General features: G+C 34.6%; 1 protein-coding gene across 1 annotated transcript; it reads left to right on the top strand.

Annotated features, from left to right (window-relative positions):
* The first annotated feature begins 658 nt into the window (after positions 1–658).
* LOC144967124 (pre-mRNA-processing factor 19-like) lies at positions 659–22,667 on the top strand. The gene is made up of 15 exons (XM_078903970.1): positions 659–716; positions 3,100–3,249; positions 3,493–3,569; positions 4,361–4,418; positions 5,051–5,134; positions 5,982–6,055; positions 6,934–7,014; positions 7,285–7,326; positions 13,935–14,009; positions 14,637–14,822; positions 15,254–15,409; positions 17,368–17,437; positions 18,368–18,529; positions 19,830–19,992; positions 20,987–22,667. Exons 1-15 carry the CDS (start codon positions 698–700, stop codon positions 21,126–21,128), a joined length of 1,539 nt encoding a protein of 512 aa, XP_078760096.1. The 5' UTR covers positions 659–697; the 3' UTR covers positions 21,129–22,667.
* Positions 22,668–22,879: the final 212 nt, after the last annotated feature.

The raw sequence follows: 22,879 nt of genomic DNA, 5'->3' as shown, positions 1-22,879 counted from the left end.
TGAAATTAGTGCCACTGATATTAGTTTTAAATTAATAGGCGGAAATAAAGTAATCTTAATAATAAACAATGCCAAAATGCCCGACACAATTGTTCTCTGCAAAAATACGATAAAGGAAAAGGGGAGGGAAAAAATCCAAAAAGAAACCCCAAAAAACGCCAAAACGCCAAATTGTCAACCCAGGGTAAAGCCGTGATGTGACAGTGAAATATCAGAAACAAACGATAACAATACCTTGCGTCATTTTTTGAGATTTCAATTACAACAATGAGATGACATCAGTTTCATGTTAAGCATATTTTTCCCCAAATAAGATTCCGGTTATTCCCTTTTTCTTTTTCAAAATAAGATAACGTTAATCCACGACACGAATCATTGATAAAATATCGATACGATAGCTATTCATTTTCTCATCGTTTTCCCCGGTTGGTCGTACAACGGTCACCTTAAAAAAAATTTAGCGCTAAAATAGAAATGATTTAAAGTGATGTTGTTTTGTTAAACAAAAGGTATATTTGAATTAATATAGACTTCATCAACTGATTACTATTATATTCTTGTCTCTTATATGGAAAATACATATGATATAGATAAAGAAAAGTCAGAAAAAGGAGTTGTCAAATCAAAGCATATGAGCTCTGGGACTTTGGTTCTAGACATTAACAACAATTTGGCACAATTGTTGTTTGTTTTCAACATGGCGCTGTTCTGTGCAAGTGCGTGGATTCAAAAGTTTACTATTTTTTAGAATTTTAAAATTAATTGTTTATTCATGTTATGTGTATGCACTTTTATCAGTTTCTTTAATTCCAAATCCATATAAAACATTGGTCTACTCATACAATCAGCTAAGAATCAGTATTGATCGAGCAGAGTTCATTTTACCAGGGTGTCGTGTTTACCTTTTTTAGTTTTGGCCGGCTCTATTTCTCCAAACCGAGTGTACGTACACGGTATCTTTAGGCAGCAGCAGTGGGAGTCAAATTGTAACCCAACTCGCCCATAAGAAAGTTATGACTGGAAATTGCCGTTCGCTTTTACTAAAAGTTTTAGGGGGGTTCAATTAAAGATGCATTAATAACTTCGTTATAAAGATGAAGATATTTTGCAGTATCATTATTTTCGTTACTAACCGGGCACCTAGTAGTCACCTAGCCTCAGGATCTACGTACACGGTAACATTTATACAGGGTTACCTTGAATCTCGCCTTTAATGGATTAAATTGTATCGTTTGATTTTTTAAAATAACACATACAGAGCGAGGTCCATCCATCCATTGCATTGCTAGGCACTTTGATAAAATTTTCAAACTCAAAATATCTTGATTTGTGATTTGACTCAGTCAGGGGGATGGGACTTGAAAAAACATAAAATTTGATACCTTATTTGTTTCTCTACGACCTACGGTTCCAGAGTTATTTATATTTTTCTACTGAAATTTTTTGTCAACTTTACAGAGAGAATCTGTGATCTCACTGCTGCCTCAAAACCAGCATCTCGCGGCGATCGGGAAATTTTGAGTCTTGCAGTCAACATGGCCCACTTATTGTTTTCAGTAATTTTGTTTCAATTAAAAAATAAATGGCAAGTGTTAGATATCATTTTAAAGGTCAGAAAAATAAGCTTTATTTATATAAATCATATTAGTATGGAAAGTATGGAAAAACTTAATGAGAAACGAAAATGGAAAAAATATGAGGTTTTTGTCCCAAAAGTGGGTTGGTGGCGGGAAAAATAAAAATGAGCGAGTATATCAATTTTGATGAAATTTGGCAGAGATATTCTTCAATTAATTGTCTATCGATGTATGAAGTATAATTAAAATGTATCCATAATTTAAAAAGTTCTTATAATTCAAAAATGTATAAATTTTTATTACATAAGTTTTCTGAGAAATACAATCAGTAATTGAGAATGAAATACACCGTTAGAAAGCTTGTTTTGTGCCCTTTATAATGATACCAAAATTAGTCACATAGGTTCACAAATAACGCCATGGTGACCAACACAGTTAAGGGTCAAAAATAAAGTTCCAAAAAACGAGTTTCACCTTACAGTGAGCCTATCGGCGGCCACTGGACTGGAGTTATCAAAGTGCCTAGCATTGCTTGTACTTGTATTGTACCGGCAAACCAGTTGTTACGGCACGGAAGCTACAGGCTACAGTGTACACGTAGATCCTGAGGCTAGGTGCCCGGTTACCATGTACGTAGACACTGCCTTCTCCAAACGCTCAGGAAAATGAACTTGATGGGTTATGGACTCGAAAGTAACTGCTCAAACAGAGTGGACAGGGTATTCTCATGAATCGTCAAGCTCTCTAGTCTCTAGCGTTTTTTAGAAGCACATCATTGTTGACAAAGTCAACCTACTGGAGAACAGATACGGGAGGCTGTTGGAGAAATAGGTTTAAGGTTTATTTCCCAGAGTGTTCAGAGAAATAGTCACTTTGTTATTTTAATCTGTCTATCTGGAAGATTGTACTTGCCTGACAGTTTTCGTTATGTTCCTTCATGTTTCCACTGTGGGCTGCTTTTTCTGTCATCTGATCATAATATTCTCTTTTGTCTCTTTTCACACTTTTTCGTACTTCTTTGTGAGAAAATGCATAATCCGCTTGGTGTTTTGCTTTGCCTGCCCTGGTTCGACTTGCATTTATTGCTTCTTTCTTTTGTTTTCTCTCTTGGATCTTCTGTAAAATGTTCGTGGACATCCATTCCTTATGTCTCCTATCATCACGTCCCAGGTCTTCTGTACACCAGGGCTGAGAATCTTCTGCCTGAAGGCGGATTTCCGCTTAAATGGTGGTTCATCTCCACCTATCACCAACACAATTCCGCCTTTTTCAAATTTTTTATTCATAAAAAATATTCACCGCAATATATCGACATATTCAAACTCGTTACCTTTCGATTATGAAGCAAAGACCGTACCGCTGAGCCACGCTTCCCCTTAATATTCCTGGAAATAACATAGATACCAGGTGATTGACAATTATTGGCTTGCCGTTATTTTCAATTTACCAAACAATGGCAGTTCTTATTTATTTATGATTCATGATGCATTCTCTCAGTTTTTTTTTTGTTTTTTTTATCTAGTCAGTAACGAAGTACCAGAACACCCTGTCATCTCCCCTGTCTCTGGACATGTTTTTGAGAAGAGACTGATAGAAAAGTACATCCAAGAAAATGGCACAGATCCAATTAACAACGAATCTTTGTCTCTTGAGTCTCTCATTGCTATTAAACGTAAGTCATTTTAGTATAGTTGGACCTCAATATTTTAAATTATTTCATTTTGCCAAAGGGTCATTTTCGTAACCTGTCTGAAATTCCTGTGAGCCAAATTTAATGTTGGCGTCTCTGAATATTGAATAAATGGAAGGAAAAGGTGCTGAGGAGATAGTCATGAAGTAAGCAACTTTAACGATTCATAAAATTTACTATCCATTGTTATATATATAGGTATAAGGTTTTGATAATATATTTCAGATACCAATGTTGTAAAACCAAGACCTCCATCTGCCACCAGCATCCCTGCTATTCTCAAATCATTGCAGGATGAATGGGTAAGAGATTTGAATTAATAGAAAACATCTTATTTATTCCTTTTTAACTTGATTGCCGTAACCCGCCTCTATTGGGTTATTAATGACTAATTGTATCCTGTGTATTTCACATGAATCAGATATGCACTCTTTGAAAGCAATATATAACCGCGACTACCTGTTGATTCTTACTTATAAGATTATAATTTTAAATCTCTGTCGTAGGACGGTTTAATGGAGATTATGTTGTTCTGTTATCATCTCGATTAATGATATCAGGTTATTATGTGTAGAATTGGGATATAAGAAGTTTCTCATCATAAAAATGTTGTCACATTAGAGTAGTTGATTATTATGGGAAGTCAGTTTCAAAGCGGGTTAATAGGTGGTTACTGGTGACCACTATAATTATTTTGTATTTAAATCTTGGTTAATGATTAAATTCCACTTATTTTTAACCATGGGTGAAAAGTTCGCTGGCATATGCCGGAAATTCCATTAAAAAAATTTATGATGATAATCGCCTGCTAGCAATTTGATCGTAAAATTAAATACAGTTTTCACTCTGGGAAGGTAGCACTCAAACGACGAGTCACAGATCGCAAAAAAATAGATTAGCTTATCTTTCAGGAAAACTGGCTTCACCTGTCTGTCTTTCAGGCAAATTGATCCCCATCAACTTTCACTCATGTTTTCAACTAGATATGAACTCTCATGGGAAGAAAGCATGAATCGCATTGAATTGTCCTTTTTTTTTTGGTGGAGCAGCTATGACTTTTTTCTTTTCTTTTTTTTTTCCCCACAATTTGTAGGATGCGGTAATGCTGCACAGTTTTACATTAAGACAACAATTACAAACAGCAAGACAAGGTATGTTTTTCATATACCCCTGTGTTTATTTATTTTAATTGTTTTTTCTTCTTTCTAATTATAAAAAGTTCAGACATGAATTGCTTACAATTATTTATAAAAGTTTCAACGTATATATTTCTTTTCATCTTTAAAACTAAGCAAAATAATCAGGTAACTTTCATCAGTCAAATCTAATATAACCCAGCTGTGTTGGTTTGAATATAAATAGGCAAGACATTCAAGATCGACTTAATTCAGATGGCATGAAATATGTGACAAATTTGGATATCATTACAATTCTAAAGCATTTAAAAGTGACAATTCATAGAAATAGTCATAGAAATTCTGCAATTTATGTTGGTACAGATTTTTTTTCTTCTTGAAATTTGGATTTTCCACCAAATTATTCAGATTTTTTGTTTGTTACTTCTGACAGGTCTGCGTTAAACGAAGAAAAAAGAAAATTAAATCAAATTACTTTTTTTTTCACCAGAAACCTTGAAAAATTCAATCTAATGTTGGGATTTCTATCACCAGTTACTTTTTATATGAAACTTTCAAAGTTGTCAGGAGAAGAATGTCCTAAGTGAGGTTTTGAACACCCTTTACTTGAGAAATTGTTCATTGTTAGCTTTCACTCCTTATTCCAGAATTGTCCCATGCCCTATATCAGCATGATGCAGCTTGTCGTGTCATCGCCCGTCTTATTAAGGAAGTCACAGCTGCCAGAGAGGGTAAGAGAATGCTCTGAATTTGTATACAGTGGAACCTATGTATAACCCGTCTAGATATACCAGGGACCCGTTTATAATAAGGGTTTTTTTTAATCACAGTTTTTTCTTCCTCTTTGCCTTTGGTTAAATTTATCGGCTCTAGCAGGGACTTTTAAGAGCCTATTCTGTTATAACAGGGCCATGGAAACCCACTCAATATCTCAAAAAACAATGCATTAGCCCACATTATGCCCAGGTAAGCCTACAGCTAAAAGTAGCAGAGAGCTAGGCTAGGCCTAGTTTGTGTGTATGTGTCTTTGTGTTTGTGTGTACTGCACCCGTTTCTGTACAACATGGCTCTTGTGTCACAAAATACGCATACACAACAACTGTGGTCAGTTTGAAAGTGTGTGTGGGAGTGAGAGAGAGAGTGATTTGGGTTATTGGGCAGGATCGGTTATAACGGATTTTATTTTTTTATTATACTGAGGTTCCACAGTATATATTTCTTCCACAGGTATGCATGTTTATGTGTGTATGACTTACTCTGTAATCTTTTGTGTGTGATTTGAAACTCAAATTGGTAAAGTATCAACATTGAGATGGCAACACATGATTTCCATAATGCTTAGTCTTACTTCGAATATTTCCAAATATTAATTTTTAACTAATTTTAATCAAAGTAAGCCTAAGTTAGTACAAATTTATCTTTTTAGGTTCATAAATTATTATCTCATCGTCATATTATCTTAGAAAGTAATATATAGAGATATGCGATTGTAAGAAGCATGTTTGCACTTCCTTTAGACTAAGAATAAATATTACCTTCCATATATGTTGTTGTAATGTCTTCATTTGTTTTCACCAGCTTTGGCCACCCTTAAACCTCAAGCTGGAATGGCTGCTCCTACCCCTGGATACACTGCTCCAGCCCCTGCTCCTGTAAGTGTTGATGATCTAAATCAACTTCAGATTATCAATTTGAATTTACCATTTGTGCATGGATTAGTGCCCAGGAATTAAAATCTTTTTCTCTTGTTATTAAGATTTTAGATGACATTTACTTATTTGGTCTCAATAATGTTTACCTCTCTAATTGGGAAACCTGGCAAATTGAATGAAGTTTCTGGCAAGAGTTGTCAAAATGATTTGCCCCCTTTATTGGGACAAACTATGCGGCTAATTGGGATTAGCTGTTGTCCATTTTTTTAGTTTTATTGCCTTTTCTCTGTGACAATATCATGAACATTGCAAATTGAATAGTAATATCTAATTGAAAATTGTTATCAGTTATCCTGCCAAATAAGTTCAAGGGTATCCTAGAGTAAGGCACTTACTACACATGTAATCGGGAATGGGTTTAAATCCAGGCATTTCTGGGTGTGGAATCTAAAGTATCAAGCACTTGGTTTGATTTGATGTCACGATACAACATAAAGTAATACATCATGGTCTTGTACTTCAGTGGGTGTTTGACAGACATGTGATTCCATTTGATTTTTTTTTTTATCCCCCAACCATTTCAATTTCTCTGGGGACCTATCTAAGGAAGGAGTGTGGGGGAATATATGTCAGGCTCCTAGTTTCCAATTTGTACTTTGATTTTTTATCTCAAATGTCACTCCAATTTCCGAATTGTAAATAAGGAACAATTGTATATACTAATCGTTATCATAATCATCAGCAACAGCATCAGAGTCAAATAGTGTAAGTAATAAGTAGTACTTTGAGCGGGCTAATTCAGATGGCTCGAATTTTTCTTTCTTTGATTTGTTTTGATTTTCACAATTTATAAATATTGTCTGACATAATCTCAACAGGCTATTGCTGCTGATGCTGGACCAGAGGCAGCCTCTCAACCTGCCGAAGATGCTGTCATGAGTGAAGAAGTCATTGCCAAGGTAAACAAAATTTATCATTAAATTTTTAATAGCTGGCCGATTAAAGTTTAACCATTTTTGATGATTTGAACTAAATTGTAATGTTCAGTACATCTGAGATAATATTTCTCTTTTCCTGTAAATTTCTTAATGATACATTCATTTGCATTTTAGGACAAACAATTGTCTAAGACTGTATAGATGAAGACATGTATGTTAATACTGTTATCCTTTGAAAGATTAACATAGTTTTGACCATTTTTGAACCGTTTTTTATTTTATTATTTTTAGCTCCAAGACAAAGCTACACTTCTTACAGCAGAGAGGAAAAAGGTAAAGCAACTGTTGATTTTATGAATAGTATCAAGCAAGCATTTTTATCTCTCTTGAGACTGAGGTTTTCTTATCAATACAAACATTGAAGAACATTTTTTTTTAGAGTTTTTAAAAAACCAAGTTAATCAGAAAGTTATTGTTGTATCTTAATGAGATATGATAAGTAGTTATTTTGAAATTTTCTATTATATATAACATAAATTGCATCACTCTATCTGTTACAGTGTTAATGATGGGATTTATTGAAAATATGTATTTTTTGGTTTTCTGCAAAATTTCCGGGAAAATGACTTGTTAGGAATAAAATGGATATTATACTTCTAAAAACTGTTTTTGAGTCATAAAATCTAAGAGAAAACACCTAACAATACAAAAATGTCAAAAGTAACTAATAAAACATAATTCTTGAGCATAATCCACGTTTGAGTGGCATATCTTGAAGCATTTCAGATAAGAAGATAGAGAAATATCGATTATTTGTCCATCTTGACTGACTAGCTCTAAATCTCTATACAGTGATGCCAAAACTCCGGTTTCACCGGAAAAAACTCCGGTCTGGAGCAAAACATTCCGGGCTCCGGGCAACTTCCGTCAAATTCCGGTGAGGTCAGTTTGTTCCAAGGATTCTCCCCCCCCCCCCCCCCCCTTTCAACCACCACATCATAATCATTACCACTAGTATTAAAACAATCATCACCACCACTACTACTGCAACCACCACCACATCATCATTACTACCACTACTACTACAACCACCACCACCACCACATCATCATCATTACCATAACTACTACTTCAACCACCACCACCACATCATCATCATCATCACTAACAGTACCACCATCAACATTACAACCACCACCACCACATCATCATCACTACCACTACTACTACACCACCACCTCCACATCAGCATCACTACCACTACTACAACCACCAGCATCACATCATCACTACCACTACTACTACAACCACCAGTATCACATCATCACTACCACTACTACCACATCATCATCACTACTACTACAACGACCACCACCACATCATCATTACCACTACTACTACAGCCACCACCACCACATCACTACCACTACTACTACAACCACCACAACCACATCATCATTACCGCTACTACTACAACACCACCACCACCACATCATCACTACCACTACTACTACAACCACCACCACCACATCATCACTACCACTAATACGACTACAACTACCACCACCACATCATCACCACTACCACTAATACTACTACAACCACCACCACATCATCATCATCATCACTACCACTACTACCACAACCACCACCACCACATCATCATCATCACTACCACTGCTACTACAACCACCACATCATCATCACCACTGCTACTACTACTACTGCTACTACTAGTACTACCACTACTACTGCTACTACTACTACTACTACTACTACTACTACTACTACTACTACTACTATACTACTACTACTACTACTACTACTAATACTACTACTACTACTTCTACTACTACTACCACATCATCATTACCGCTACTACTACAACCACCACCACCGCCACCACCACCACATCATCACTACCACTACTACTACAACCACCACCACCACCACATCATCACTACCACTAATACTACTACAACCACCACCACCACATCATCACTACCACTAATACTACTACAACTACCACCACCACATCATCACCACTACCACTAATACTACTACAACCACCACCACATCATCATCACTACCACTACTACCACAACCACCACCACCACATCATCATCATCACTACCACTGCTACTACAACCACCACATCATCATCACCACTGCTACTACTACTACTACTGCTACTACTAGTACTACCACTACTACTGCTACTACTACTACTACTACTACTACTACTACTACTACTATACTACTACTACTACTACTACTACTAATACTACTACTACTACTTCTACTACTACTACCACATCATCATTACCGCTACTACTACAACCACCACCACCGCCACCACCACCACATCATCACTACCACTACTACTACAACCACCACCACCACCACATCATCACTACCACTAATACTACTACAACCACCACCACCACATCATGACTACCACCACTACTACTACCACAACCACCACATCATCATCATCACTACCACTGCTACTACAACCACCACATCATCATCATCACCACTACTACTACTACTACTACTACTACTACTACTACTACTACTACTACTACTACTACGACTACTACGACTACTACTACTACTACTACTACTACTATACTACTACTACTACTACTACTACTACTACTACTACTGCTACTACTACTACTACCACTACTACTACTACTGCTATAACAACAACCACTACAGCATCAGCATAATCATCATCATCATCACTACCACTACTACTACAACCACCACCACCACATTATCATCACTACCACGACTACTACTACAACCACCACTACCACATCATCATCACTACCATTTGTACTACAACCACCATCACCACCACATCAACATCACTACCACCACTACTACAACCACCACCACATCATTATCATCACGACCACAACTACTACAACCACTATACCACCACCACCATATCATCATCACTACCATTTGTACTACAACCACCATCACCACCACATCAACATCACTACCACCACTACTACAACCACCACCACATCATTATCATCACGACCACAACTACTACAACCACTATACCACCACCACCATATCATCATCACTACCACTACATCTACAACATCAACCACTATCACATCTTCATCATCTCTACCACTATTACTACAACCACCAACACCACATCATCCTCACTACCATCAGTACTACAATCTCTACCATTAGGTTTTGACGCTTTACTTCATTTGAAATAAGGAAACTTTGCGGGATTGTAATTTGCAATGTGTTTATGTATCATAATATAATTCTAATCAGTTATCTATTTAGAACTATACAATATGTAAACACAATGCCAAATACCATTCGAATTCCTTTTTTTTTTTGTGCGCGGAAATTCCTCTTTCGGCATTGAAATTCCTACGAGTGGTGGCTGAAACTCCTGTGAGCCAAATTTAAAGTTGGCGTCTCTGCTCTATAAAATTGAAACTAGTAATCGAGTATCGATACTGCCCTGCGCCATTCAACAGTAAAATGTTTAACTAGCGTTGAAGACGAGTCACACATGCACAAGCACTTAAAAAAAAACAAAAATAATTTTCACAATGTGTCTACACAGCCGGAGACTGGTCCTGTATATTTACAGGATTAGTCTTAAGAGAGTTAATTACGAACTTGGGCGGCTATGTGGTCTAGTGGTATGACACTCGCTTTTGGGTAGGAAGGTCCTGGGTTTCACAGCCGTTTAAATAGGGCCCAAACTTTCACTTTAGTTACTTCTTCCCTCACTGGCTACCGTCGAGTAATGTAAACAATCCACCGTCAGCCACAGTGATAACAGCTGTCAAGACGGTGTGCATTGGCAATAAATTATGTCTGCAGGTAAATCTCAACGCTTTGAATTTCTCTCAGGCAGAGAGTAGTAGAAATTTCATCAAAATACTCAATTTTCTCAGCCCGTTGTGGACGCAGCATCTTTTTCATAATTTTCAATCATATATGGATACAAAGGCCAATTTTTCCCCTACAAGACGCAATTATTTTTATTTACATCATTAAATGATAAGTTTGTGTTTTGCTCATTTGAATAATCAGAGTTTTTTATGAAATAAATGTTTAAATTATAAGTTTAAGAAATATTTAAAAATTCAAAATATCAAGCCAACACTTTTTACCATCAAGTGTGAGGGATCAGAGAAAAGTAGATAAAATTATCTTTCATATGATATATACTTTATTATGTAGATTCAGGGATTTAAGAATAGAGGGTGTGGAAAGGAATCTCAATAATTATTTTTGTTACCAACAAAGAGGAGAATATTTCATGATATTTTAGAAACCCAATAATAAAACTAGATAGTGATGATAAGAGACATTTATTTAATTTGATTTCATTGAATTTAAGCGGAAATTTTAGATATTTCTTAAATTTACTTATTTAAGTTCTGTTCAGGTTATGGAGAGACACACTGAAGACGGTCATGACACCAGTACTAATGAAATATGTCGAATTTGTTGTGAAAGAGTATAGAGCCGTGCTGAGAGGATTAAAAGACTCTAGACGTTATCAACAATTGACTATAAATATAAATGTGAAATTCTGACATATTTAAATATTTCAATTTGCAAGAAATGTGTTTCACTGATACATAATTTAAAGAAATGCGATGCAGGTATTGATACCTTTGGTTCAATGAGAAAATTCTGAACAAGAAACAATACTTTATGAGGTGAATATGATCCTAATCTTTCACCAGTGATGTGCTATATGCAGTCTATATGGCACACAAATTAAAAGAGGTGCAAGTCAAGTACATGAAAAAAAGTAATGGGCATGGATATCTCAAAAATAAGGTTATGAAACTTATAAGAACTCTTTAAGATTTTCTTAGTGGTTTTGATTGTCTTTAAATAATGTCCTTATATAACAATTTTTAATGGAATTCTTATAATTCGTTGATTCTGGCATAAATATAAGTGAATCACATTTGACTATGTTTCTGGTTTATTAAAAAAATTCTATTAAGACAATGCTGTGATTGGATTTCAATTTTACCTTACTCAAAATTCTTACTTTTACGTACAGGTGAACTGATTTCTCAAAAAGGCCTCAATCTACTGATATAAAATTTATATGTCTACATTCTACAGATATTCAACATCATTTCCATTACTTTTGTTTTAAAATCTTAAGTGTTGAACATGTTAAAATATTCTCTAAAAAATTTTAATTCACTTAAATTTATGTATCAATTTCATGGGTTATCCCTCTTGCTTTTTAACACCATCATAATTATGATTATATAATCAATGAAAACTCTGTTAATAAACTGTTTGGTGGTATAAAAATATTTTTGCTACACTTAATAACGGCAATACTACATTAGTTTGAAATTCAGAAAAAAATCTATTAAAACGGCGAAAAAATTGTCTCCCTCTCTTAGTTTAAAGCTATGACTCATCATCACTAGACTGGCTAGATTTACCTGGCGAACTAAACTGAAAGCAATAAACGCCTGTGGTTTGGGCCTCGCTTGGCGCATAGTTGAGTCCTTGGAAAAGCCTCTTTACTCACATTCTCAGGTGTAAAATGAGTACCTGGCCGTCAACAGCGCTGTCCCTGTTGGATATAAATTGTAATATCGCCTAATGTCTCGTTTTACATGTTACGTGTTGCTGTTGGTCAGGGACCCTTTGTACAGTGCTTTTAGCTCATTTAGTGGATATTGCGGTATATAAAAGCTCTAGTGTGTTTTGGGTGTTTGTATAGCGCACGATGCACTGAATGTGCTCAAAGCCAGGAGTCCCCTACCTAGCCAAAAAAAAAACCCCACAAAACATGTAAGACGAGACATGATGCCTGATAGGCAATATTATAGTTCTTTTTTGACAGAGACAACGCTGTGACTAGCCAGGTTACTTATTTTACACCTTATTGCAGTAAGAGAATTATGAGTAATGAGCCTCCTCCAAGGACTCAACTTAGCACTGCCCAGAGCAGGACTCAAACCTACTGTTCTGAAGGAAAGTGTCATACTCCTAGACCATAAATCAGCACATTTTTCAATTTTTGGTGGAGACTAAACACGAGTAAAAATTTCAGCTTTTAATCAAAGCTTTACTGTATTGTGTTCTGTTCATTCTGGGGTCTCAATTGCTCAGTTGATAAAAGCACTCTCTTCACATGCAAAAGGGATGAGATTAGTTCCATGTGAAGTCATGTTGTTTCCGACCCCCTGCCCCCTCCACCTGGCAGTGGCTGAGTAGTTGGTTTGGTTTAGATGGTCAGAAAGTACTTCGTGGTAGACTATTGCCCTATCCAAACGATAGCCAACAATTGCTGTTGTCAGTTTACAGCTAGAAAACCGAGGGATAAACTCTGGCTTTGAAGGAACACTTACTTTTATTAAGTGGTGTTGTTTCTTTTTTAATCAAATGTTCTATTTTTCAAATATTTTATGTTGCACAGAGACAATAATTGTATCTTTCGATTTTCAATTACTCTGTTGGGCCTTTAGATAAGATGTAAGCAGAGATGGCATAACTTGGGTTCCAACCGAAACTAAGGTCCTGTCTGAAACTTTGAAAACATCTGAGTTTCGGGTATTTTCCGTTAACGTTTGATGACATCATAAGGATGGATCCAAGGAAAGAAACCACCACCCCCATAGTGGCATCACTACCATAACAATACCATCTTCACTACCATTACTGCTGCCATTTTCATCGTCATTATCATCATCTCTACTACAACCACCAGCATCCATTGTCATTACTGCCACCACCACAACATCGTCATTTTCATTTGTTAAATGTGAAAAAGTAGGTTGGGTGGGTGTCCACTCCTAGTTTATACATATGATATTGTTTTAATGCTAAGGATGTAAATGTCATGCATTATTTAATGGACATGCCTTGAATTTAATATCTTTTTTTTTTTCTAATAGCGTGGCAAAACAGTGCCTGAAGGTTTGGCATCTAGTGAAGATATCAGAAACTACAGACAGTTGGCGTCACACACTGTGAGTACATAACATATTTGTCATATGGGGATTCCCATGATTTTATCCTTTGATGATTTAGTGATGTTTACACAAGACTATCTGAGTCATAAAGTGATATTTATGACAGATATATTACTGATCAAGATTAAAATCATAATGATTGTGGCACCATGCATAAAACCAGGTAACCCGAATCAAACATATATATATATTTGCACAGAAGAATAATAATTGAATGTCGGTTTAGCTCAGATAAAAAATGTAAGTTTTTTTAACACTTTTCATTCAAATTTGAAGGAGAAGAAAAAAATCAGTAAAAAAACTTTGTTGACCCCTGATTTATATAATGACTAATCTCTCAAGAAAATGTGGCTCATCAGGTTTTTGCATGAAGCCACAAAATTCCTCTCATCATTTAATTTGTTATTCCTACAAAGTTGAATGTTTTACCAAGACTGCAGTGAAAATAATCTGACAAGGCTTTAATGAAACTCGTTTAGTCGAATGAAAACAATAAGATTTGATGTTAAGTAAGAGAATAAATGTTTCCTATAATTACAGCGTTTATATCTAGTCGATAAAATTGACAGCTTTGCCCTGCTAGTCCTGAATAACATGTATTTTTGCTTCTCACATCTACACCAGGGATTGCACAGTGCTAGTGTGCCGGGCATCTTGTGTGTTGATTTGTGCTTGAAGGACACTTCCAAGATGGTGACAGGAGGCAATGACAAAAATGCTGTCGTCTTCAACAAGGATACAGAGCAAGTCATGGCTATCCTTAAAGGTCATACAAAGAAGGTCACCAGTGTCATTTATCACCCTGAAGAGGTGGGTCATCTTCTTCCTTTTTAACAAATTTTTCTTCTTTTAAAGAAATCCATGAGGTCAATGAGCCCTGGAGTTCACATTTAGTTTCAGAAGCATGAAAAAAAAATGATAGTGATAATTGCCTTTAGTCTAGGATGACAATGGAGTGGATGGGTGACTAGAGAAAGGGGGGGGGGGGTGGTGAAATATGCAGACTGTGCATTGATTTGACACATGATATCCTCATTAATGTGATAAAGTGCTCTACACAGTATAAATTACAATTGTTGTCAATATTGTGTATAGCAAAAGTATTATTGCTGATTTCTAACCTATGTTCGAAGGTGTTTTTGATATTCTCAATTTTCTTTGTCTTTACTTTTTCTTTTTTTTTTTTTTTTATATTCACTTTTATCACACACCTGATAACTTTGACCAATTTAATTTCACAGGAATTAGTTATATCAGCCTCTCCAGACAGCTCCATTCGTGTCTGGGGCATCACTACAGCAACATGTGGACAAATCATCCGAGCTCATGAGTCTGCAGTCACTGGCATTAGTTTGCACGCTACTGGAGACTATTTACTAAGCTGCTCAGCTGGCATGGTGAGAATAAGGCCAACTAATGTTGTTGCTGTTACATTTTAATTTAATTTATTAATTTGGTTATCATATTAGTGTAATTTAAATAATTAATTTTGGTAATTCCTTGCGGGAGTGGGGGGGAGATGAGGAGGTATCTTTCCGTAACACAAAAAAAATCCTTGAAGAATGTGTTTATAATCCCAGCTGTCATCTTATTATTATTTTTTTTTATAGATATTTTCTTTTATTTTAAAGATCAGCGGGTGCCAATAGGGCCTTTCCATGTCAAGTGTACCAAGGGTAGGAACCACACTCCTTTTGATTGTCCTCAAACTTGGCTCAATTGAAGATACTTTTGATACATGAAGAACTCGGTATTTTACTTAATTATTCAGATTAGTGAAATTTACCAATCCCCAGGAAAAGCTTATATGATTAGTTTTGAATTTTGATATATTTCACAAACACAAACTGAATGCATACATTTTGGTCCTACAGTAATGCACCACTTGGGCCTAAGTTCACAGAATTTTGATAAACCAATATAATATTGAGGGTACTTAAAAAAAAAGTCTGCTTACAGTTCATTCATATTAACAGGTATCAAACGCTTTTGCTCTTTAGTTTTTTTCCCCATTAATTGTGACTGAAACACAGTCATTCTTTCATCGACACAGTCGCGATTATTCATCATTGTTATCAAATTCAATTACTTTTTCTTTAATCTTATCTGTAATTCTTTTACCTCTTTTTGTATCGGGTTCGGCAAAAAGTTCTTTCTCTTGCTTTAACTTTCTCACTTTTTTCACAAGTTACTTTGAACAGGAAAACATTATATCACACAAAATGATAAATCTAAAGGAGCTGAATATTTTTTTTTCATCTATGCCGCCATGATATATCTGAATGAGTGTATAGTTCACATTTATTGAACTGTTCATGTTTTATTTCATACTTTTTTTTCAAAAATAAATAAATTGAAAGCATTGAATTTATAAGCTTTTAACAGTTTCTCAGAAGCCAAATATTTTAAGCTTTGTTTGTTAGCTGTGTAGTGTAATGCGAGTCGATAATGGGGGTCAAAATAAATTATTGAGTTATGTCCCTTTTTGAATTAAGAATTGAGATACTTAGCTTCTTTGCGGGTGATTTTTACCATGAAGCACCTCAAAATACAAGGAAAGCGTCCATGTGCTTATAGAAATCGTGTATCTGCACAATATATCAAACTTTGAAAAAACTCCCAGTCGACATCTTTGACCACCTTGAGCCTTGAAGTTGGTGAAAATTTGTGAGCGTTGCAATTACACTATTAGTTACTGTTCGAAAAATTATTGTACCAGACCCATAATTTTACTTTATTATGTTGGCCATATGTTATTTATTGAGATACACATCATCAATGACCAAAAATGAACTATTAAAGTCATGAAAATATTGAAATTTATTTTTTTTGTTCTTTTTTTTTTTGGGCAAACAGGACGCTGAGCCATGTTTAAGGGCAGATAACTCCAAAAGTTGAAAAAAATAATCATTTTCATTCAAATAATTATAATCTATGGTAAAAGTTGTGTAGGATTACCAAATTTGAGAGATTTAGCTTGATTAGTAAAAAAATGACCCATGAATTTGATTTTGACACGTTTTGAGACAAAATTGTAAAAAATTCAAATGTCCATATTCTGAACTGAAAATTTGGTCTTCTTCATGTATCATAATCATAAGTATCTTCAATTGAACCAAGTTTGAGGAAAATCAAAAGGGGTTTGGTTCCCTATTTTCGAAAATTTGGTCCACTTGTTATGGACTTGTTATTTGCTTGTTGATGTACAAAATTTAAACATTGTTAACTTAGCATGTTTAAAGTGTATATATATTTAATATATTTCTTAGTTGAAATTATATTAACAACTTTTTAAATAGGAATGAATATCTCATGAAACCACACATTTTGACAAAATTCATTTTATCTTTTTCAGCACTGGGCTTTCTCAGATATTCGCACAGGGCGAGTTCTTAGTAGTGTGAAGGAAAAGTCCTCGCAAATGAGTAAGTTGTCTTTCATCTCCGTCTTTTCATTCAGATTGAAATTGTTTCAATGGATGGCGAAGACAATGATGTGTATGAATTTATTTCTTCTATAAAAGAATTTTAAGCATCAGACTAGACTTTGATGTTGTGAAACTAAAGTTACAAATTATGATGTGATGTTCTAAAAGTCTTTTCAAGAAGTATACATTTGCTCTTCCTGTTTGAAACCTGGTAAAATATAATGGGGAAAAGGGTAGCTGTAACCCCTTATTAAAATTGATGAAATTTATTCAGCAAACAAAGGGTCTTAAAAATGCCAATATATTATATCAACAGTTCAATAAAATATTTTGTCATCTTTTTGTTGGCTGCATCACAATTTGAAATTTATGTTGCCACCCTCTAGTTGATGTGGAGAGATCACCTCTTAATTTATTTTTGGTTCCTCATGACTGAAAACAGAGCTGCCAACCTACTGCAAAAATTGCGTAATTGTACGCATTTTCAGCGATTGTACGCTTGTACGCATTTCCCCCAAGATTGTACCCATTTTCAGTGTACAGAGTCACTTCAGTTTTCTTTAGTTGTAATTCATATTATTACAAGCCTATTGAGAAACTTTGGTGATCAAGTGGATATTCATATATTTTTTTACCAATTATGATCTTCATGCTGGGAGGTAGAATTCTGAAAGGATTGGATTATAGTCTTGGGAAATTGAGCTTGTGCGGTGTGACTTTATGTAAGTACATATACCTTCCTCTTACTTTCACAATAGTTACTTTCCGTCGATTTCGGGATTATAGCCATTTTTATGAAATCTCCCCCATTTTGGAGTCCCATTGTACACATTCTCATCAGATGGGGTTGGCAGCTCTGTTGAAAAGGACTATTGAATTAATTGACATATTGCTTGTATTGCTATTTTATTCATTATGGTGAATCTAGTGCCGGCCCTAACATGTGCTCAGTTCCATCCTGATGGTCTCATTTTTGGAACTGGGACTGATGACTCCAGCATCAAGATTTGGGACTTGAAGGAAAGGACCAACGTGGCCAACTTCCAGGGCCATCAGGGTCCCATCACTTCAATTGCTTTCTCTGAAAATGGTAAATTATGTATTTTGTCTTAATTTGATTTTACAATTAATTTCATTATATAACATATCATGAATAAGTAATGTATTCTTATCTTATCTTATTAAAGGCTGAAAATAGGAATTATCCTTTAAATGCCTTATACAATAATTTATAATTACAGAATCTCATATAGCTTGTATTGTATCATTTACAGACAGTTTTACACAACTTTGAATATCAGGAAAAATGTATTGTTCGTTTGTTTTGTAATACAAACAAGAATTACAAGAATGAATAGATTAACATTACAAAATGTATTTTACATAATTTTATAAAGCAATATAGTAAATGATTTAAAAATAAACGTCTGTCTATAAAATAATTAATATTAATAAATAAAAATATATGATATTATTTGTATAGAGCATTATATATTATATGATATATAGATATAGCAAAAAGGGGTAGATTATCCATGCAAACCCGCCTTCTATTACGAACAATTCATAGAATTATGAAATTTTGGCTCCGATTCCAGAACGTCATGAGTATCTTTGAGTCGTTAAAACTTCTTGAAATTGAAAATAGATACCATACTTACATAATTTTATGGATTTTGGAGTGTCATTTAATCCTTATGGGTGTAAATTGTTGATTTTTATAGTTAACTATAACGACTTCAATTTTTATCTCCTAAAAACTAAGTATTTTTAAATATTCAAGTAGGCAGGTCTGATTCCATGTATCTTTTTAACTTTTAAGAACTTTAAAGTGTTCAATTGGGCATGCAAATCCTTATGTTACATTTTGATATAAATCTCATGTCCATACAAGCAGTTGAAAGAGTTTTCAGTAATGCATTTTTTTTAGTGTGTAGCATTGAAGTATAACAGACATTGTTTATCAAGTTTAATAAAAATATAATATTAAAAAAAAAAAAAGAATAAGACGTACTATGTGTTGCTTGTGCCAGACCTGTGCCATCAGCTGTTTTAAGCCTCAAACTTGCAAGAAAATTCCCTTACATCTTACAAAGATAAAAGAGAAGAAAATAGGTAAAACATAGAAAATATAGAATGAAGTTATATAGCTAAGATGTCCCACCACATTCTCAGCCAAATTTAAAAAAAAAATCTTTTTCACTTATATTAGTTAGGATCCCTAGTTTTAGAGGAAAGTCATTTTGAAATTATAAAAATTTTTTTGGAATATCTCACCCTTTTGTTTAGGATTGTTTGGCGCTGCCAATGGTATAAAATTTAGCAACACATCAACTTACCTGGCATCTGTCGGAATGGACCATAATCTAAATATATCTTTCCTTTTCCAGGATACTATTTAGCCACATCTGCAGAAGATTCTGTTGTCAAACTGTGGGATTTGAGAAAGCTTAAGAACTTCAAGACTCTTCAACTTGATGATAGTTATGAGGTCAAGGGTCTGACGTTTGACCAAAGTGGTACCTATTTGGCTGTTGCTGGCTCGGATGTCAGGTTTGTCACCTTTTAGTTTTCCCTATACCTACCTTATACTTATATTTTTTGGAGCTTTTTTATACAGCGCAATATCCACTAAACGTGCTCAAAGCGCTTTACAAGGGGTCCCTGGTCAAGTCCCTGGTCAACAGCAACATTTAACATGGAGGACGGGACATAAGGCCTGTTAGGCGATATTACAATTTTTCGGACAAAGACAACGCTGTTAACGGCCAGGTACCCATTTTACACCTGAGTACGGTGAGAGAATGTGAGTAATGAGCCTTTTCCAAGGACTCAACTATGCGCCTTCCGATCCGAAAGCGAGTGTCATACCACTAGACCACATATTTAAAATGTGTTACTGGCCAACTTGTAAACGGGCTTCTTGTGCCAGGGACCAAAATGTTTGATGACAACTTTCGACTCAGTCACGATCATTGTGTATGCTTCTGATGTTTTATTGTACATTTACTCAAATGAATTCTTAATCTGCGATGGCTAAACTAACTCTTCCTTCAGAATTTCCCCTGTTATTTGTTCAAGTAAACTTTTTAATAATTAGAAGTAATTTTATTATTTTTTTTTGATTTACACATTTGTCATTGAATCAGATCTTTTTAACAAATTTGTTCCATGCAACGTCTGACTAAAATCAATTTTCGTCAAAGCAAGTCAGTAAATATAAAAAAGAACCCATTAAAAAAAATTGTCCTTACAAAAAAATGGACCCTTTGTGCTAATTAAAAGCAAACATTAAAATTTTTTCTCTCTTTTCAGAGCAAAAAGTGTTTTATTAAAAAAAAAAAATAAAACTTGAATTTTTTTATTATTATTCGAGGGTTTATGTTCCTTTGTAAGACAGTGCATGATAACAAAGGGTTTTGGGCAAGTTTTTACGGTTTGTATTTCTATTCTTTTTTTAGATTGTTTTCTTACTGCAATTTTGTATTATATTCAAGGGTGGAAGAAGCAGAGTTGTTTTCTAATCTTTCTTTTTTTAATCACTTAGGGTGTACCTCTGTAAACAATGGAGTGAGTTGGTGACATTCAACGATCACACAGCAGCTGCCACTGGTGTCCGTTTCGGCAACAACTCAACTTTCCTCGCATCCGTTAGTATGGACAGATCGCTCAAGTTCTTTGGAGAATAAGCTGACAGAAAATATAATGTTTGGATTTTAACAGAACCAGAAACGAATTATTAAAAGTTGACATTCTCTTGAGGATGGAGGAGATTAATGGAAATTTTTAGATCATTTAACTTTGTTTTTTTTTTTTTTTTTAGAATTTAAATTCATGATGTAACTAAACTGAGGACAACATGTGACTGACATTTACCAAGTTACATTTAATGCTACCTTATTTGGTACCATCTCTCCGCATGTTCATTTGTCTGTGTCTGGATCTGGTCGATAAATATTTATATCAATGACATTTCTTCTGTCCCATTTTCTTCCAAATGTAATTTTGTGGCATTGCCTCTTCATTCTGCATTTTATCTTGATTTTGTTAGTATTACTTGTTTTTATTATTATTATTATTGTTATTATTACTATTATTATTGTAATTATTGAAGTTATTGTTATTGTTTACAAATTGCGGTTAATGCTTTATTTTCCTCACATAAATGAAAGAAATGATACTTCAATTGAACTTTTGTTTTATTTATTTTTTTTAAAGATAATTTTTGTTGTGCATTACTATTTTGTTTTGCTTCTTTTTTTTTCTTTTTTTTCTTCAATGGGTTAAAAAAGGTAAATCTCTTGTGGTAGATTTATTACTGTTTTCTCTCTCGTCCTGGCCTTTCAAACAATTTGCCAGTGTTTCAGATATTGCAGATTAACAACCAAAAGTTGTTTGTAGAATTGTTTCAGATTTGGTTTTGGGTAGGCAGGTCTCACACTCTGTATTTGAATCCCGTCTTGGGTGTTTTGTCTGTGGCTTTCCATGTGGTTTTTTCTTTTCTTTTCTGGAAGATCATTTTACTTTCACTTTTTTTTTTTTTTATTGAGATAGAGACAAGCTGGTGGATTGTTGTTTCTAAAAGAATATAGATCATCTCTCAACAGTATATCTCTCAACAGTATATCAATGTTAGTTATGATTGTATATCATTGTTTCAATATTTTTTTACCCATAATTGTTTTAGTGCATCCCATTTTGGGGCTTTAAGAGGATTTTGAAGGTGGTCTCATAGTAGATATAATAATTATTAATTATTATTGGAATCCACTTCTGTTCTCAGGTCCTTTTTCTTTGGTGCTTTAAATACAGAACTTCAATAACTTTCAGTTCTTGCTAGTACAACGAAAAATTCGTAAAAATACGAATTTATGGCTCCAGTTACAGAACAACATTCGCTTCTTTGAGGAACCTATATTCAGACCTTTGGGGCATTTTTAGATCATGCTAAGGGCAAATTATTTATTTCTAAAGCTAGTGACTTTCTCTTTTTTCCATTGGAATCTTCGAATTTTTAAAACTTCAAGAAGTCAGCTCTGCACCTTTATCTACCCATCATTTTCCTTTTTGCTGGGGCAGAAGTTGCCGTAGAAATCATAAAAAGCAGAAATAATGACATTTGTTTGATGAAATAGGATTATCAATTCCCTGAAAACCTTATCATGTATTGATTCTATGTATGCTTCATGGTACAAACTCACTGAAATAAAAATGTAAATAAACCTCTAGTCCTTGTTTCATTGCATTTATTTTGAAAGATATTTTTCCAGTTTGTTAGGTCTGACACCTGCTGTTGTTATATAGGATATAACGAGTCACTAAAGAGGGTTTTTGGGGCTTCTGTCGTTTCTCTGGAGCATTCTTTGAGGCAACTTGATATTGCCCAGGAACTGGCAGAACTTTCAGTGAGTGTGTTCATTAAAAAGTCAATACGATCAAT

The sequence above is a fragment of the Berghia stephanieae genome, chromosome 3 (assembly GCF_034508935.2).
Source record: "Berghia stephanieae isolate SIO BIC M18660-M18661 chromosome 3, UCSD_Bste_1.3, whole genome shotgun sequence".
In the NCBI taxonomy this organism is placed as follows: Eukaryota; Metazoa; Mollusca; class Gastropoda; order Nudibranchia; family Aeolidiidae; genus Berghia; species Berghia stephanieae.
This window is presented reverse-complemented; position numbering and strand designations above follow the sequence as displayed.

Coding starts and splice junctions, on each gene's coding strand:
- LOC144967124 (XM_078903970.1), top strand. Junction 18,530..19,829: donor AATTGCTTTCTCTGAAAATG/GTAAATTATGTA, acceptor TTCCTTTTCCAG/GATACTATTTAGCCACATCT. Junction 19,993..20,986: donor GTTGCTGGCTCGGATGTCAG/GTTTGTCACCTT, acceptor TTAATCACTTAG/GGTGTACCTCTGTAAACAAT.